The following is an 18,618-nucleotide window of genomic DNA, read 5'->3' as shown; positions in this document are numbered from 1 at the left end:
ACACTAAGATATTTTGTGCTCCTAGTTGTTTCGATAGCTATCTGCCCGATCTTCATCGGTACAACAGTATTAACCCTTTTCCTTGCCAGGAGGATAATTTCCGTTTTATCATCTGCGAGTTCTAACTTGTAATTTATCATACATTCTTTGACACGTCGCATCACCTGATTCAATTTAAATTGAGCCAGCTCTAGGTTATGAGTTACTATCACAGCAGCCACATCATCAGCATAACCCACAAGTTTTACATCTTCTGGCATCTCCAGCCATAACAAACCATCATACATGATATTCCAAAGGTGTGGTCCAAGAATTGAGCCTTGCGCTGCACCAGCTGTGAGCCGTTTCCTTCTCTGACCATCTTCCGTGTCGTATAACAATGTACGGTCTTTCAAATAGTCTCGCAGTATATACATGAGATATTCTGGTAGCTTGAAAGTTTCTTTTAGAGCTTCCAAAATATAATAATAATAATAATAATAATAATAATAATAATAATAATAATAATAATAATAATAATAATAATAATAATAATAATAATAATAATAAATAATAATAATAATAATAATAATAATAATAATAATAATAATAATAATAATAATAATAATAATAATAATAATAATAATGTGAAAAACACAAGTATGAAATAGAACAAATGAACAAGATTGAGCAAGTCTTCCAGAGTGAGTCTCAGAATATTACAGGGGTTTTAAAAAGAAGATACAAGGGTACAAGCCTCTCTCTCTGTGCTTTCAAAGGAAAGATGGAACTTTAGTAACATCAAATGAAGAAAACTGTGAGGTCGTTGGCAAGTACTTCGACAAACTTTCAAGGCCTCTGGTGAAGACTCCATGATAGCAGAACTATGGAAATACACTCCAGAAGAAGCAATGGACATCTTGCATAAGACTATCATTGACATATGGGAGAAAGAACAACTACTGGAGGACTGAAAGGTAGTTTTAAGCCATCCTTTACAAAAGAAAGGAAATATCAAAGATGTAAATAACAATTGTGGTATCTCATTATTTCCAGTAGCATACATAATTCTATTGTTATCCATCCTAGATAACTAGAATGGCAAGTTGAGTGCTCGCTTGGAGAATACCAGGGAGGTTTATGGAAAGGCTGATCAGCAGCAGAGCAAATCCACAATCTTAAAATGATAATAAGATATCATATGTTGAAAGGCCAAACATACGTGTATACAGTTGTTGACTTCAGAAAGACATGACTCCATTGTTCGCGACGTGTTGCATCAAATAATTGCAGAAATGGGAGTCAATGAAAAACTGCTACTGGTAATACTAGTAAAACTCACTAATACCATCTCCAAAGTAAAATTCCAAGGTTGCTACTCTGCGCCCTTTGAAATTAAAACAGGTGTTAGGCAGGGAGATGTACTTTCACCACTGTTGTTCAACTGCACACTGGAGAAAGTAATATAGGAATGGCGTCAGATACTACAAGGTAGAAACTGCTCAAACCTTTAAGGACTGGAATGAAGGAGAACAGAGTAGAAATTGATTGCTTAGTTTTTGCAGATGATATAGCAATAATGACAGAAAATGTTGAAAATGCAACAGAAGAAAATAATATGCTGAAAGAGGTAGCAGAGCAAACAGGCTTGCAGATATCCTTTGAAAAGACAGAAGTAATGTCAAACATCAAAGACAACATGACCCAACAGAACACAAAATATGGAACAATAAACCATATGAATAAGTATAAATATCTTGGTGAGTGCATGGAGGTAGGTTTCCAAACCACCCAGAACATAGATAACAAAAGAGGCTTTTCTATAAATACCAAAATTCTTCAACACTGTCGTCAAATCAGTATCTCTCTATGCATCAGTATGCCTTATCCTATCTCAGAAATGTGTGCTTGCTAAGTTACAGGAAAAAGAAAGGAGAGAAATATTCTCCACAACATTCTTGGCCCAAACTACAGAAACAGAATGTACAGTACATAAGAAAATCCAGACAAGAAATCTACTCTAATATAGAGATCACGGACAAAAATGCGCAAGGGAAGAGCTCACTTCTATTGTCACCTACAACAGATGGATGACTCTCGATGGACAAAACGCATTTTTAACAATTTTGACTCAAAACCCAAAACAACAATTCTCTGGTACATTAACACCAAGAAAGGCCTCAGAGAAATGGGTCTTCGACCAGAAGACGTGGATAAACGAGACCTTTTCAAAACAAGCATCGAGACTTTTAGGACTGTCCGAGATGTGAAGCAGACAACTGGTGCAAAGTAATCGGATGAACGCCGTGCTTGACAAAGTGAGCTAATGAAAACCTACTGGATCAATCAAAAACTGAGCAAACACCAGAATGTATAATGAAACTTAATTGGCCAATTAGTGAATAATAAATAATAAACCCAACCCTTGAACAACAACAACAACAAAAACAACAACAACAACAACAACAACAACTACAACTACTACTACTACTACTACTACTACTACTACTACTACTACTACTACAGTTCCCGTTTCCAGTTCTCTCCTGGTTCCAGTTATTAATCAATATCTCCAATGTTGTCTGTCTCCCCATCACACTTTTCCCTTTTCCAACATTTCTTCTATCTTTCCTCCTCTCTTCTTTACACTCTCCTGAACTGTATCCATCCACCTCTATTGATACCTTCCTTGTGATTTTCTTCCTTTGGTTTCTCTACAAATACTTTCTTTGGAACTCGGTCTTTTGCGATTTGCATCATGTATCCATACCATTTCAGTTTGGTTGTTTCTACCCTGTTCTTTAGTTTTAAAACTCCAATCATCTTCCTAATCTCTTTATATCTGATTCTATCTTTTCTTGTCTTCCCTATGATACCTCTTAAGGAATTTCATCTCAGCTGCCTGAACTCTCATCTCATTTTGTTGTTGTTCATGTACCTGCCTAAAAAGCTGCTGCTGGTATTGTATTTACGGAAGAAAAATGTTAAAAAGAATTTTAACATCATGGTTAAAAGTAAGTTATTCTATTCTAATTCTCTAAAACATAGCTGTTGATCACAAGCAGATTTTTAATTAATGAATTAACGAAGTTATTAATATCTAAATTATATAGTACTGTACCTTGAAAACAGACAGTGATGGCTTGATGGCTACCATATGTATGTGGTTGAGAATTATCTATTGCTGTTGGGTTTATAAACATCCCTATAACTTGTTCCCCCAAATCATGAGCCTGTGGCACTTCTTTAACATCTCCTCGACATAAGCTGCACCGGAAAGGACGATATGGCAGGTTTTCAGAGACGCGATGTCCCTTGTGATTGGGACAGTCACTCTGAGTGCAGTGAAATACAGCACTGCGACTAAAAATAAAAAATGTTAATAAGTAGGCAGATACACTACTCAAAAGCATTAGCAACATACAGTAATTCTTAACCCTTAACTATGGACATACATTTTCAGTGACAACAACATAGACGTGAGGTCACAGAGACCGCGTCAAAATTAATGCGACTACCGAAGAGACAGTTAATGAGAGAAATTGCTAGCTGTTTTCACTTGAATACCTACACTTTATTCAAACTAAATCACAACATTTTCCATTTGTTAATCTATAGAACCCTCATACCTTCAAATTACAGTCGCAACAAATTACCTTACTTAGACTGCACTGTTCCATTTAAACACACACATCTTTTACACTAGCAACAAAAATGGACCCTAACCTGGGTATTAAAGATGTTTGATAACCACATCACTGAAAATTAACCACTGATGAGACTGATCTCTTGTTGGGATGGAAACTGAAAGCACTGAACTTGGCCCTCAATGTTAATCTCGCTCAACACATTCAAACCAGATCTTTCTTGTACACTCCAAGCACACTGGTTTTTCACATCTGTAGCTCTTGTAATATGTTTTCCTCTTCTTTGCTGGTGGGCTCAGATGACAAGTTATCCATTTTTCAAGTTTCTCCTCGGTAATGATATGCTCCTTAGGGATGCTCATAATTCTCGACATAGCGCCTTGTATATCCCTTGAGATCCTGGGGTTTGATAATTTTCTTATCACGTGAGACCTAGTGAGTTGAGCAGCAAGTTCTTTCAGAAAATGTTGCCTGGTTACTTTGGGGCTCCCACGATAGAACTTATGCAAGATATTCACATTTGCAGTGTAAGGGTATTTTAAAATTGGAATTAAGTCATGTCCACCTTAATATAGCAGCAGAGCTAAGCAGATCTTTCTCTGTTTAGCCGTGTGTTGAGAAATAAACCTGACTGGCATATTCCCCCTCCCTCTTTCTATTACTAACGGGAGACTGGATGCCCTTCAGCTTTGTTGGAGTAGCCATCTTGCAGTTTTCATCTTGATTTCGTACTATACACACGTGTGAGATGTAAGGTTTCCCATTCTTTTTGGATGGAAGTGATTTTGTAAGTGCCTTTATTTACCCTTTTCTTCTTTCTGGTTGTGTTTTGTTTTTGTTTTTTCCTGCTGGTAAATTGACCCTGTGTGTGTACTTAAAATTATTCTATTCGGTCCATGGCTTCCTCACTTCTCTTCTTCCTCATGTAATATCATCATCCTCACTAGTAATAGGGAGAGATTATTAATCATTACTGACCTTTTCTTCTAAAACCTATTAAACTTGTTCCAGTTTAATTTATTCCCGGTGGTCAGTAATTTTATCACCCTGTTATGAAGGCTATCACTTTGTATTCTACACTGCTTAGTTCTGTATCTGTTTGTATTTTTCAACAACAAAGTTATTATTCCACTATAATATTAATTCTTACTATCTGGTATGTCAGATATTATGTACTATCTGTGAATGAAAAACATTTTCAAGCATGTTATTGGCCGTTTTCCTAAATATTATTTTACCTTGTTGTATTTAATTACTGGTGGCCGATATATGCGTCTCAGTTCTGAGGGCTAACATTTTGTATGTAACCACTTGTAGTTCTGTATCATTCCACTTATTGTGAGATAACTTACGTCCAAGTATTACTTAACATGAATTATCATTCTGTTGTAAGCATTGGGTTCTGTAAATTAAGAATTGAGAAAAATGAAACTAGTATGTTTTGTTATGATGATATGTCATATGTTTTCATTGCATGATTTAATTTTTCTCGTCGTCTTAGTTACATTCACTGAGTCAGTATTGTTTTGTTTCACTGGATACTTTGAATAGAGAATTCTGCTTGACACTTGAACCGTAGCAGATGCATATAAGAAGTAATCCCTTATTGAAAGGACTTATTGCCTTAAACTGTTAAGTTGTGATATCATCTCCACTTAACTCCATGTTATGTTATGGAAATATTTACTACTTCATTTAAAATGCGATTGATGATATTTTTCATTTACCTTCGTTAATCATTTCTTTGGTGGTATGTTCTGGCGAAGGGGCTAGCCAAATTGATCTTACCTGTTTTGAAACTGGTACGTATGGTACCATGCTCTCTGGAATATTAATTAGTTAATTAATTAATTAATTAATTAATTCTTACCTTATGATTAATCTTGTGGATTTTGTATGGACTCTATTTGAGTACCTTTGAGCAGTTGATTTACATGAGAATGGTATTTATTGAAAATATTTGCTTCTTGGTTTCTGTTCTCTGAAAACCTTAATTAATTTAGACCTTACCGTTAACACCGTAACAGGAATATCAGTATCATTTTCCACCGGGCGAGTTGGCCGTGCGCGTAGAGGCACGTGGCTGTGAGCTTGCATCCAGGAGATAGTAGGTTCAAATCCCACTATCGGCAGCCCTGAAGATGGTTTTCCGTGGTTTCCCATTTTCACACCAGGCAAATGCTGGGGCTGTACCTTAATTAAGGCCACGGCCGCTTCCTTCCAACTCCTAGGCCTTTCCCATCCCATCGTCGCCATAAGACCTATCTGTGTCGGTGCGACGTAAAGCCCCTAGCAAAAAATAAAGTATCATTTTCCTACGTTCATCCCTCTTAATTATCTTTTAATTATTAAAACAACCTCTTCTTTACTTCATCTGTTTGGCTATTAACACATTGGGTGCCACGTGCCTTCATATGGTGTCACGCTGGTCTTCAAATTTGAGATGGCGTGACACCACATGGTGGCACACAGGTCTTGAAATCAGAGTTGGCGTGAAGCCATTTGGCAGCACAGCAGAGTTTCGGGCGATGTGCTGTAGAAAATCAGATGTGACATCTATGCGCATAAAATTGGTACTACGTGAAGAGTGAACTACAGGGTCTATTCCAGCTAAGTATTGCTACTATGTGCCAACATATGGTGCCACAGTATTCTTACAAAATCACTGACTGGCCAGTGGTCATTCTCACAACTGAAAGCGTGCTAGACATTGCTTTTTCCTTGTTTAAATGTTGCATTTGTGCCAATAGAGTAACACCTTTTAGAATTCTGAATCAACATATTCAGAAACTCAGATATGGGTGCAATAGGATCTATCTCTCTCCGCTGCATTTTGTCTTCAGGTTGTCAAAACGCAGGCTGCACAGAAGAATGGAAAACCTCGTACCTCACATCACAACACAAAATATTTCTCGACCCGTACCATCAGCTGCGAAGACTGAAGTAATGTCCTCTTTATTAGATTTGAAAACCGACAAATAAATAAGGAGGCCTAGAAAAGCTTTCATTTCAACGTATGCTCGTTGCTGCGTGTGTTGTATCTGTGTGCTTGCTTAGGCCTAACATTTAACAGACCCCCTCAAATGGCTAATGTCTCCAGTCAATCCAACATAAGAGACTTCAGTTCACGCAATTTGCATCTTATTCTGTGTTGGTCTTGAACTCCCAGTAAAAATGAAGACACCTGTTATTTGGCTTTAACCATTGTTTCGGATGAAGCGGATACTGGCCTCTACCTTATAAGCGGCTTCAGGCGTAATCAATCCTGTTTGAAGTGTTACTACTCCATGTCTGCTACAATATGTGATTTCTCTTGCCCGACTCACATATCCATTCAAGATTGGGATTTAATTATTTCTTTATTCAAAAGAATATAATCATCACTTTTTGTTATGTATGAACATTCTTATTAACTGACTGGTAGCAATGAGTTTGATTATAACACTGCCAGCTCTGTGTTGTACCTTATGTTTTTAACCTCTGGCAACATGATTACATGTTTTCTTTTCACCTAGCCATGATGAACACACTTATGTATTTTTCACTCTTTTATGTTTGAACATTCTGATTGACTGACTGGTAGCAATGATATCCTAATGATTTTAATTATTTCACTACCAGCTCTATATTGTACTTTCTGTTTTTAACCTCTGTTTCAACATGATTGTGTTGGTTTTTTTCTCTTAGCCATGTTGTAACATTTTATGTTTTTTCACACTAGTTTTAAGCTTATTTGATTTTCTAAATGTAAATGTTGATTCTAAGGGTGCCATATATTTTAAGGATACTAGGTTTGGGGCCCTGACCTAACTTTAGACTAAGATTTATTTCGGCTGATGATGCTTACGACAGTTAAGCGAGACATGTCCCATCTCACAACGCCTGTTGTAATGTTTATGTCCTAAATATAAGGAAAGATAAGTATTGGAAAGGTGGTGTTAACTACACTGAGCCGCACGAAAAACGCAACCTTCAATTTCTTTCAAAAACTGAAATTTATCCTAAATTTATGACACTTTCATGACACTCCACCATCTTATGATGGAATATTGTGGTACGGTCACATCTAACAGTCTAAAGACAATTATAAACAAATTGAACAAATTAAGCGAGAGATGCACATTTCAAGGAAATCTTGAATAAGCTCATAAAGGTAATGCACTCTGTTTTAATGTTACACACTTCACACTTTCACTTCACAGACCTCAGAGATTATCTCAGGGATCTCTGTTCGCATCTTCAAAAGCGTGTATTGCCACCTCTTGCAGCAATGACGGCATTCCACCTTTCAGGCATGCTCCTGATTAATGCGGTAATGTTCTGTTGAGGAATCATCTCCCATTCTTCCAGGAGGGCGTTCCATAGGTCCTGTAGGGTCTCTGGATAGCGCTGACAGACTCTTCTCCCCAGCTGGTCCAAACATGCTCAATGGGATTCAAATCGGGGCTTCGAGCAGGCCAAACCATAGCATGAATCTCTGTTTCATCCAAGAACTGTTGCATAATTCTCGCAACATGTGGGCGTACATTAGTGTAAAACCATCACCAATAAACGGAGCGAAAGGTACAACATGCTCCAGAAGGATTTCCTTCACATACCGATGTCCGGTAAGGCTTCCATGCTCCACAAAGACTAAATCCGTCCTTGCAGCTGTATTGATTCCTGCCCACACCATCACAGAACCACCGTGAAAAGGTGTTCTGGATGAGAATGTGCAAGGGGAATACCTTTCCCCTGGCCTTCTCCAGACCCCCTCTCTTCCCTCAGGTGATCAGAGGCCGAATCACGACTCGTCGGTGAACAACACTCGATCCCATTGTTCTACTGTCCAGCCAAGATGTTCCCTTGCGAAACGCAGTCGAACTGTGCGATGCTCCCTGGTGAGTTCCAGTCTTGTAGCAGGTCTTCTGGACTAAAGATTGACTTCTTCCAGTCTTCTTCAAATGGTTCTCTCACTAACATTAACCCCTCGAACTTGGTGGAGTCGATTTCGTGCTTCAATAGCGGCGGTGTGACGGTTGCGGAGAACTTGAAGTTGTAAGAAGCATTCATCTTTCTATGATGTTGCTCTTCTCGGGCCTGATCCTGGTCTCCTTGCAAAGCCTTCAGTTTCCCTGTACCTTTGTACGGTTCGGGAAATTGTAGAAGGTGTAGTACTCAACACTTCTGCAACGTAATGCATGCTGCGACCATCTTCCACCAAAGCAATGGCTTTCGCAGCTTGTTCAGGGCTTAACGGCATGTTTACTCCAGAAAGCTGATTAAGAGAATCACAGAAAGATCCTACAAACATGTGTGATTGAAAGGGGAACAATTAAAAGTACAACAATAAGTGCTACAAGAGCAGGAAAACATTATTGGCTCATATCCAGCGATGCCTTTTCCAGGTTGCACGGAAAAAAACAATTGAGGCTAGTGCAATAAACAATCAACACTTCATTGTTTACTCGCAAAGCAACGCCAATAGCATACCCTGTCTAAAAACAATGGTTGAAGTGCTTCACTTCGATTAAATAGATAATTACACATCATTCATTGGGTGTTGCGTTTTTCGTGCCGCTCAGTGTATTATTCTTATTTTAATGTTCATAGTCAGTTTTTGCTAAAATACCTGGAAACCTTACATTACTACTGGGGTGATTTTAAGCTTAAATAGAGTCACTGCTGTGTCTACAGACAGATTCTAAAGTTTTGTAATTTCATACACGGCTTTGGTTGTTACTGCTTTCTTGTTTTGTACATGCAGTGTGAAGGTTGAGCCTTTAGTTTGGAGCACGATTCCCAAAATATGGTACAATTTATTGTCGCTGCAGGTGAAAACATCTGTTGTTCTAAGTTTCTATCCATTTCTAAATTTCATTACCTTCAGAGGTTTATAATCATTCATCTGTTTTGACTAAATTTTATCTGACCTTACAAATTTTCACTCTTTTACACTTCAGAGATGCCAGTGGATTAAATCCCTGATGTTTTAAAATAAAATGTTTTAAAATAATCTACAGAACATAATACATAATAAGAATAGCTTACGAATATTTTATAGGTGTTGTCATTGCAATTAGTATTCCGTTCAGAAGCATAATTCCACCAACACCAGACACATGAGGGTGGTATATTGGAATACTGGATATAGAATGGAGCCTGATTATAACTTGCACTTGTTCTAACTGTAAATCAGGCACGGACAACAGAGATGCCAGAGATGTATGAACAACTCTGTGAATAACTGAAGTGGCCCTAAGTGGTTCATGTAGGAGTAGTCTGAGAAACTGAGGACCTAAAGATTTAAAAAACAAACAAAAAAAAAACCAACATTAGAGTTTTTATTGAGATGTAACACAGAATATCTTACACTGCACATCATAAAGTCCTTTGGTTTTATTTCATATTAAATATGTTATTGAATATCTACAACATAATAACCATTGCTAAAACAGAATTGTATAGCTCCCTAACAGAGCTCCAGGCTCTCAGGAGCATTCTCTATGCAATAAATAAATAAAGAAATAAACTTTTACAAGCCTGTCTGATATAATTCATTTGGAACAATATTACTGTTTAATGATGGATAAATTACCAACTAGGAGTACTTCCAATTGTTTTTGAGGGGGTACCCTCAGTAACAAGGACAACAGCAAAACTCAAAACACAGAGACATATTACACTAATATAGGGCTTTCAAATTAAAACAGCATCAGTTGCAGATACCTCATAGTGAGCTCCTGGTCAACACAGCCACTAAGATAAATGTTTCCTGTCTTCTTTCTGTATCCAAGGCGACTCACTGTGTTGACCATCATAAAGAGGTCTCTGTAGCAGCAGCATCTTAATATAAAGCCCTGTGTTTCAATGAAAGAAAAAAATGAAAAAAAAACCCACACACACAAAAAGTTTCTAAGAATTCAAAAAATAGCATACAAGACAACATTCAGAGCAAAGAAAGGAAACCTTATCATAATTCAACCCAGAAACAAGAACAACCAACACATACATTTACATGGTGTTTACAAAATGAAATACAATAAAAGCAAAAACCAAACAGCCATGAAGCACCTTGGCCAACCAAGCAACTGCTGCTCATCCCAAATGCCTGTAGATTACAGGATGATGCATGGTCAGTGTGATGAATCCTCTCAGCTGTTATTCTTGGCTTTCTAGACCAGGTTGCTATCCCACAGTCCAATAGTTCCTCAATTGTAATCTGAGTGGACTTCAAACCAGCCCTCAGATCCAGGTAAAAATCTCTGACCTGACTGGGAATCAAACATGGGGCTTCACAGTAAGAAACATGCTCGCTTCCCCTAGCCCATGGGGCTGGCTATTGAAATGCAATGAATGTCTCAAATTCTATGTTGGACAAACAAGCTGAAATTTCAAAACGATAATCATACAACACATCAGAGCACTCAAACATAAGCCAGAATCTCATACCATATCATACATAAACTGCAATGTTGACAATGGACATTAAGCGTTCCTGCCTTAGGAGTCAGCTGCTGAGAATGGTCATTTTCAAAATGATTGAAAGTACTCCAGTGATATAATTCATATATCGAGAGATAGGAACTCGAAATACAATTAACACAATGACAGGTCAGGAACGGAAAATGAAGCGATTGAGAAGAAGACAGGGACACATAAAAACACAAAAGGACAAGAATAGTCTCCACATATTCATACACTGTTATCTTCAAATAGATGGGCTTCTATTAGTTGTTCTTATTTATGCTCCTATATCACATATTTTTGTTCCTTTCCACTACTTACAGTATACTGATATGCAATGTTCCTTTTCTCCTTTTGTGTCTGTGCTGTGTTCATAGCCTCTTATCAATTTTATTCATCTTTATATTTTTTCCACTTTTCTTCTTATCCTACATTTCCCACATCAATAATGAATACCTGTCATGATGGCACTTCAATGAATGTTGAAATCCACCCCCACCCCCCCGATAAAGCAGGAAAGTAGAAATGAGCTTGGTTGGCTGCTGAGAAGAAATGGCTGTCGAAGAATTGAGTGTGATGAGGAGTGGCAGGCATCGGGTAATTATTGAGTGGAAGGGGGGGCATGATTAACATGAATATAGGAATGTAAAATGAGGAACAACTATTAATGCAAACATTCCTATATAATAACTATATTCACAAACAGAAAAAACAGAAGAATAATTGAACTTGTTTCTTAAATACATTTTTTAATATCTTTCAGAAATTTAGATATACAGTATAAGTCCGTTATAGCGAGAATCCATAACTGCGAAAAATTACTCGCTATAGCGGATTGTCGTTATATCCGATTTTTAAAAGTAGGGAAAACCTCCATGCACATTAAAATCAGTATGAAATGGCAATCAGTTTGTTCAAAACTTGCGTTTTTGCGGATAATATCCAAACTACGACTTACTTGTTTGTTGCTTTTTGAAATCCGATACTACGTAAAAGTGTGTGTTTAATTTCATTCTGAAAAATGTATATTACCATATTTCTCCGAATCCAAGATGACCCCCACTTTTTCCTTCAAACATTTTTAATCAGGCTTAAAAAGTGCTTTGTAAAATCATATGAATGCCTTTCTTATACAGTACGCGTTTTTAGACTATTTGTAGACGCCGAACATTGGCTTTAGTTATGCCGTATATTTTTTACAGCTGTAAAATTATGCTTAATTTCAGCAAGTTTAATAACCATTAACTTAAAATTGGCATCATAATATCGAAGGGAACTCGTTGAAAATTTGCCGGCAGTACACATTCCACGCGTCTCTACAATACGATAATCCATCAGGAAAATATCCTCGCTTACTAAAAACTCTTACTTTCACTCAGCGTCAGATATAACTGGCTGCCGCTACACGCACGTCTTGCTTGCCGGATTCGGCCAACTTCAGCGACTAGCGATGTATAGGTCTTAATCGCGGACTTTGAAAGTCAACGAACGAGTTTACTACGCCGCTGTATGCAAATTCCGCCCTTGCATTTTTGTGCACATACCTCACAATTTCATCTTCGACTTCTTTAAAGCGTACTTGTTGCGGGCCACTGAATGCATTTTTTTGTGCAGTACGCATTTTTAAGCTATCTTTGTCTTTACGGTAACGCTGAATATTGGCTTTAGTTAGGCCTATGCCGTATTTTCTTGCGGCTGCACAATTATTATACATTTCCGAGTGTTTAATAGCCATTAACTTCATTAACTTCAAATTGGCACCATAACATGAACGAGAACCCGTTGAAAATTTGCCGGCAATACCTGTTCCAAGTACCTTTACAATACGACGATCCATCACGAAAATATTCCTGCTGTCTGTAAAAGTTAATTTTACCAAGCGTCAGGTACAGCATACGCGTTATAACTTTGCTACTGAGTAGCCGTGGGCCTTTCTAAGAATTCGAAGGCTCGCATGTTTTGATGCCATTCTGCAGATTTGAGAAACGTTTTTGTAGAGGATAACAGAATGTCTGTCATTCTCTCCCCACTATTACCCGAGGTCCAGTGACATTACACATACGCAATGTACAACCGGTCGCCGCGGCTAGCAAAGTATGATCAAGAGGCGGTCGTTTATTGTCAACGAGTTTTGTGTGCGCGCGCGGGGGGGTGGAAAGAAACAAAGTGGTTACTGCGGTACTTGCCAGTGGTGTTCATTACTATCAGGCCACGAATGCAAAACGACTCTTGATATCTCACATAAGATTCTGAGAAAAAAAACGTTGTCTTGAATTCGGAGAAATACAGTATCACTCCAGAGGCTTCTGTGGCAAACATTTCAATACTGGTTCTTCTTCAAATGGCATCACCTAACCTAACCGTATATGTATCACGAAAATCTATTAGAAGCGCATCTAGAGAAATGATAACCTCCTGACACGGGAATAGCTTTCCGAAATTTAACTAGACGCGAGAAAATATAAATTATCCTTTGAAATCAGTGATGTTCCCTGCCAAGATGGCGTCAGCGAAGGATGTAAGTGAAGATAGCTCCCGGTTCTCTTGCGAAATAATCGGGAATAAGTGTGGTGTAAACAAGAAGCGAGTGAAGAATGGTATCCAGTGTGAAAAGTGTTTAATTTGGTACCATTTTGAGTGTATATGTAGTGCTAGTTTTGCTAAAAATGAAGATACTTGGACTTGTGTTAGCTGTGGCGAGAGCAAATTGAATAGCGGTAACAAACCTAGGCCTACAACGGTCAACGAATCGCTGGCGTCTCATTCCTTGGAGGATGGAGGTAATGATAATGTACTTGTAATTCTCTCTTTATTGCAACAGGATTTACAAGCATTAAAAGCGGAGAATGAGATTTTAAAGGAGAAGGTACGTTTACTGGAATCGAAAGTACCGGTACCGGTACCAGTAAACACTCAGAACACAGGTAGCTCCGTGAATTCTAGCACGTGGTGTCAAGTTGCTTCAGATTTTAGGAGGAAAAGTGTACAGTTAAATAAGGACAACTTTGTAATTGACACCAAAAATAGATTTTCAGCCCTGAGGGAAGTAAGCGATACGCAAGGTATCCGTATGGGAAGCACTCAAACGTATAGCGCAAAATCCGTTACGAGAAGCGGCAAAGTTAGGCCTAATCCCACACAGTGCACCGGCGAAAGTGTCGAACATTCTTATATTTGGTGATAGCCAGGCGAGGGGAATTGCGGAGAAAATGATCAAAGAAGATATTGCAGCATCAGCTGTCATCTATCCTGGGGCCCCAATGAAGAAGATATTGGAAAACACGGAGCAGGCGGCAAGAAATCTCGGAAGTCGTGATGCAGTAGTGATCATCGGCGGGACGAACGACATAGCTCACGACGACGCTAAGAATGTCATTTCTGAACTTAAATGTACACTAGGTAAGCTGACTCATCCTGCCCCCTTGCCATGCAATGGTAACCGAGTAGACCGTACAGCCAGGGACTCGACACCGAGTGTTGGGCGGCGGAAAATAACCTGACTCCCCACAAGAGCCAACGGCTTCGGGCGGATGAGCTCTTGTGGGAGGGTAATGGGCCCTCAGCAGAGGAAATGCTGCTGAAATACCATTGAGCTGCAGTGTCTGTACCCCAGAGGGGCGGCTGCAAAAGGCGTCTGTTCTCCAGGTTAGGGGCGGCCTAATTATATGCTGGCAGCAGCTATAAAATGCCCTCAACGACAGACGAAGCGACCCGTCGGTTGAGGAATCATTTGTCGCATCTATGGCTACGTCTCTTCTAAATTCGGAACATACTACGGCGTCCCCTCAAAGCGACGCGCGCCACTTACGCCCAAGTGACGTGATAAATGAGCAAGGTTACCTACTCATGGACGGGGTAGGCTAAAGAAGCTAGTTCAACCCAAACAACTACTGAGATTTGCTACTCTCAATATTGGTACGTTGACAGGCCGACATCGTGAACTAGCAGAAATGCTTAAAAACAGACGTGTCAACATTGCCTGCATCCAGGTAACCAAGTGGAAAGGTTCAAAGGCAAAAGAAATCAGAGAAGGCTACAAACTCATCTATCATGGTACCAGTACACGAAATGGTGTAGCAATAGTCGTCGACCAGAACTACCGCAACAATGTCACCAGTGTCAACAGGGTGTCAGATAGGCTTATGTCTATCAAGATTGACTCAACTTCCATCACTGCCCACATTGTATCTTGCTATGCACCTCAAACTGGATGCACTGAGGATGAGAAAGATGAATTTTGGAACAGTCTGGATGCCCTCCTTCGAGCAATTCCCCAGGATGAGTCCATTATTCTTGGAGGAGATTTAAATGGACATGTCGGGTCTCACAAAGAAGGATATATGCGATGCCATGGAGGACATGGGTTTGGTGTGCGAAATGATGATGGATGTCGGATACTCGACTGCGCAGAGGCTCATGATCTGATTGTTACCAACACATATTTTAAAAAGAGGCCAACACATCTGGCTACTTATACAAGCGGTGGTCATGCTACTCAGATTGATTATTGGCTAATCCGTCAACAAGATTTTAAACTGGTAACGGACACTAAAGTAATTCCGTATGACAGCATTGCCCCTCAACACCGATTGCTTGTCCTCGATATTCGTAGCAATGTTACACAACCTAAACCTAAGACTGGGCCTGACCGAATTAAGTGGTGGCGGATGAATGCCCAACAAAACGAGTTGATGACAGCCTTGGCAAACTTCTCCGTGAAGTCCGATCAATCGGTTCAAGACATGTGGAAAGATGCTGTGGAACAGATACATTAGGCGGCAACAAAAACGTTGGGAAAAACCATACCCGGAGGAAAATATATTGATAAACAAACCTGGTGGTGGGCAGACGAAGTCAAGCAAGCAATCAAGGAGAAAAAGATAGCCTACAAGACTTGGTGGAACTCACGTCTTGATACTGATCTTCAGCAATATCGCGACCTGAAATCTGCAGCAAAGAACCATTATTACCAGTCACTATACGACCAGCGACACACCATCAGGAGAAAACAATATGATGTACCGGTAACGGCGGTACCAACTAAGTCCCCGTTATGAAAACCTTAAACTTACGTGTTATGATCCGGACCGCTTACGAAGAACTGACTAGGCAGCGAGCAACAGCTGCGCGCGTGTGACGTAGTGAGCGGGTGACGTCACAGCATGCCTCGCTGCACTACAAAGCCTGGATTGATGTAGAATGTTCTACGAGTTTCGGATCAAATACAAATACGTGCTGCTTCGCTCAGCAGATCAGTGAATGTGAGTGTGTGTGTGTTGCAGCATGTTATAGTGAGCAGCAGTGCGCTGCAGAATGTGATACCAGTTTGTGGCCGGGATTTCTATAAGCACACTAAACTGTAGTATTCGCACCGTCAGTTCGCGGGTGCGGTAATCGAGCGTGAAGCCGCTGCTAAGTTTCAAGTTCGTGGACTTTAATATAGTCACGTTGAATGTGGACTTATTCAGATTTCCTTATATTGTGACAACCTTTTACTCCGATAGGACGTGAGGTGAATTGTGTATCATCTGGACATTATTTATTGACTGTTACTCTATACGAGTGTCCAAGACCCGCAAACATTTTCGAGTGTTCGAAATTGAAATTTTATGGACTTAAAACTGATTGCTCCTTGCCTAGGACTCGATACTTTAAGTTATAAACTGTGTTTAATCCAAATTTAATTTACCAATCCGTAAACTGTGGTCATGAACTGTGAACTGTGCAGGTGTGAACAGCGCATCTCTATTTTAATGAACAGTGCATTTCCATTCTAATGAACAGTGTACATTTAGTTTATGGACAGTCAAACCAAGGACTGTCAGTACTCAGTTAATTTCGTCTTTTGGTTTCAACACGTGAACGAGTTTGATTCACGAGCGGAACATCTTTATTTTATTTAAATTGAACAGTGCTTCAATGAACTTACTTCATGTTGTCATAGGTGCAACAAACTTTAAGTAACTTTAAACTGGACAATCAGTTCCGAGTGGACTTTATTTTGTGAATGTTTCTTTCACTTGACACGTGATAAAGTTAAGTGACATTTCACCGAGACATTTGTGTTTGGACTTTGTTGAAAGCATTTATAAACACTCTATCATCTGTGCAGAAGCAGCCTTTGCACTAACTCGCCCCAGAGCTGAACAATGTTCATTCATGTTCACCATTTACAAGGACTACCTCGACGCCATGGATCTTCAAAGCACCGAATAGATCTTCTAGAACTTCCATCGGGGGACGAATGGTGGTTCGCTGCTATGGAAAATGGAGCTGCCGGAATCCAAGGACATCGCCAGCCATAGGACGAGGAACTTTTTCGACTGTATACGCTGTACAGAGGTGATATTAATTTCAATTTTTAATAAACTCTGGAACAAAAGTTTTTTAGATTTCATTTAAACAAACCCTCTCCCTCTGTATGCACTTCAGCGACTGGTACACGCCCTGCGTCTCATCTCTACCGAAGTACCAAATTTACTGTTACAATATATCGTCTTGCTAAGTCCCGTCACCGTTCAACTCAGGACATTGGACACGTCATGCACATCAAGGGAGCCGACGCCAAACTGCTACGAGATCAACAATCCATTCTCCAGCGTTGGGCAGATTCCTTTAATAACATCAGCAACAAAGAATTTACGCATCCACCAATTTCTAGTCCTGATCCTATCGTAGGCCCTGTTCCCTCAATTACATCCGAGGAAGTAATGCTTGCCATTAGCAAAATGAAAAATGGAAAAGCAACTGGTCCAGATGACTTACCAGCGGAAATCTGGAAAATGCTCGGAAAGCCTGCTTCAGAGTTCCTTGTCTCACTCTTCAACCAAATCATTGCCAAGAAACAGCTTCCACACTCATGGACAACTAGCACAACAGTTCCAATCTGGAAGGGAAAAGGAGATGTGAGTGATTGCTCGACCTATCGCCCTATACGACTCCTCTGTCATACTTTCAAGATCTTTGAACGTGTACTTGACAGCAGACTCAGATGTATTGTCTCTGTAACATCAAACCAGTGTGGATTTGTTAAGGGATGCAGTACCATCAATGCTATCCATGCCACACGCCTCTTGATGGAAAAGCACAGAGAGAGACAGAAGAGTGTACACATGGCATTTCTAGACCTAGAAAAGGCTTTTGACCGTATCCCACACGAACTTATTTGGCGAGCTCTTCGCTGTCATGGCGTCCCTGAAGAGTATGTAAGCTGGGTGCAACTTCTGTATCGCAATTCCACTAGTGTCGTCCGGAGTCCTGCTGGAATCTCTCCGCCTTTCGATATCACTGTGGGTGTTCATCAAGGTTCTGCCCTTTCACCATTTCTATTCATCCTCTGCATGGATACGGCAACAACTGACATACAGACTTCACATCCCTGGACCCTTCTTTATGCCGATGATGTGGTACTTGTACAAGAAACCCGTCCTGAACTCCAGCATCAGGTTCAAACGTGGAAGGACAGACTGGCTGAAAATGGACTCCACCTCAATATCCAGAAGACTGAATACCTGGAATGTGGCCCCCAAAGCAAGAGGTACCACAA

At 39.7% G+C, this 18,618-nt stretch overlaps 1 protein-coding gene across 2 annotated transcripts in view; it reads right to left on the bottom strand.

Annotated features, from left to right (window-relative positions):
• mei-218 (meiotic 218) overlaps positions 1-18,618 on the bottom strand; it is a 183,133-nt gene that overhangs the window by 126,206 nt on the left and 38,309 nt on the right. The window contains exon 3 of one of the 2 annotated variants that reach the window (XM_067153363.2): positions 9,657-9,903. In XM_067153363.2, the coding sequence (XP_067009464.1) occupies positions 9,657-9,903 (247 nt within the window). Of the gene's footprint in view, positions 1-3,100; positions 3,296-9,656; positions 9,904-18,618 lie in introns of those variants that run through there. The other variant, XM_067153364.2, reaches the window with a different exon arrangement.

The sequence above is a fragment of the Anabrus simplex genome, chromosome 9 (assembly GCF_040414725.1).
Source record: "Anabrus simplex isolate iqAnaSimp1 chromosome 9, ASM4041472v1, whole genome shotgun sequence".
Classification (NCBI taxonomy): domain Eukaryota; kingdom Metazoa; phylum Arthropoda; class Insecta; order Orthoptera; family Tettigoniidae; genus Anabrus; species Anabrus simplex.
The sequence above is the reverse complement of the archived record's forward strand: the minus strand, read 5'-3'. Positions and strand labels throughout refer to the sequence as shown.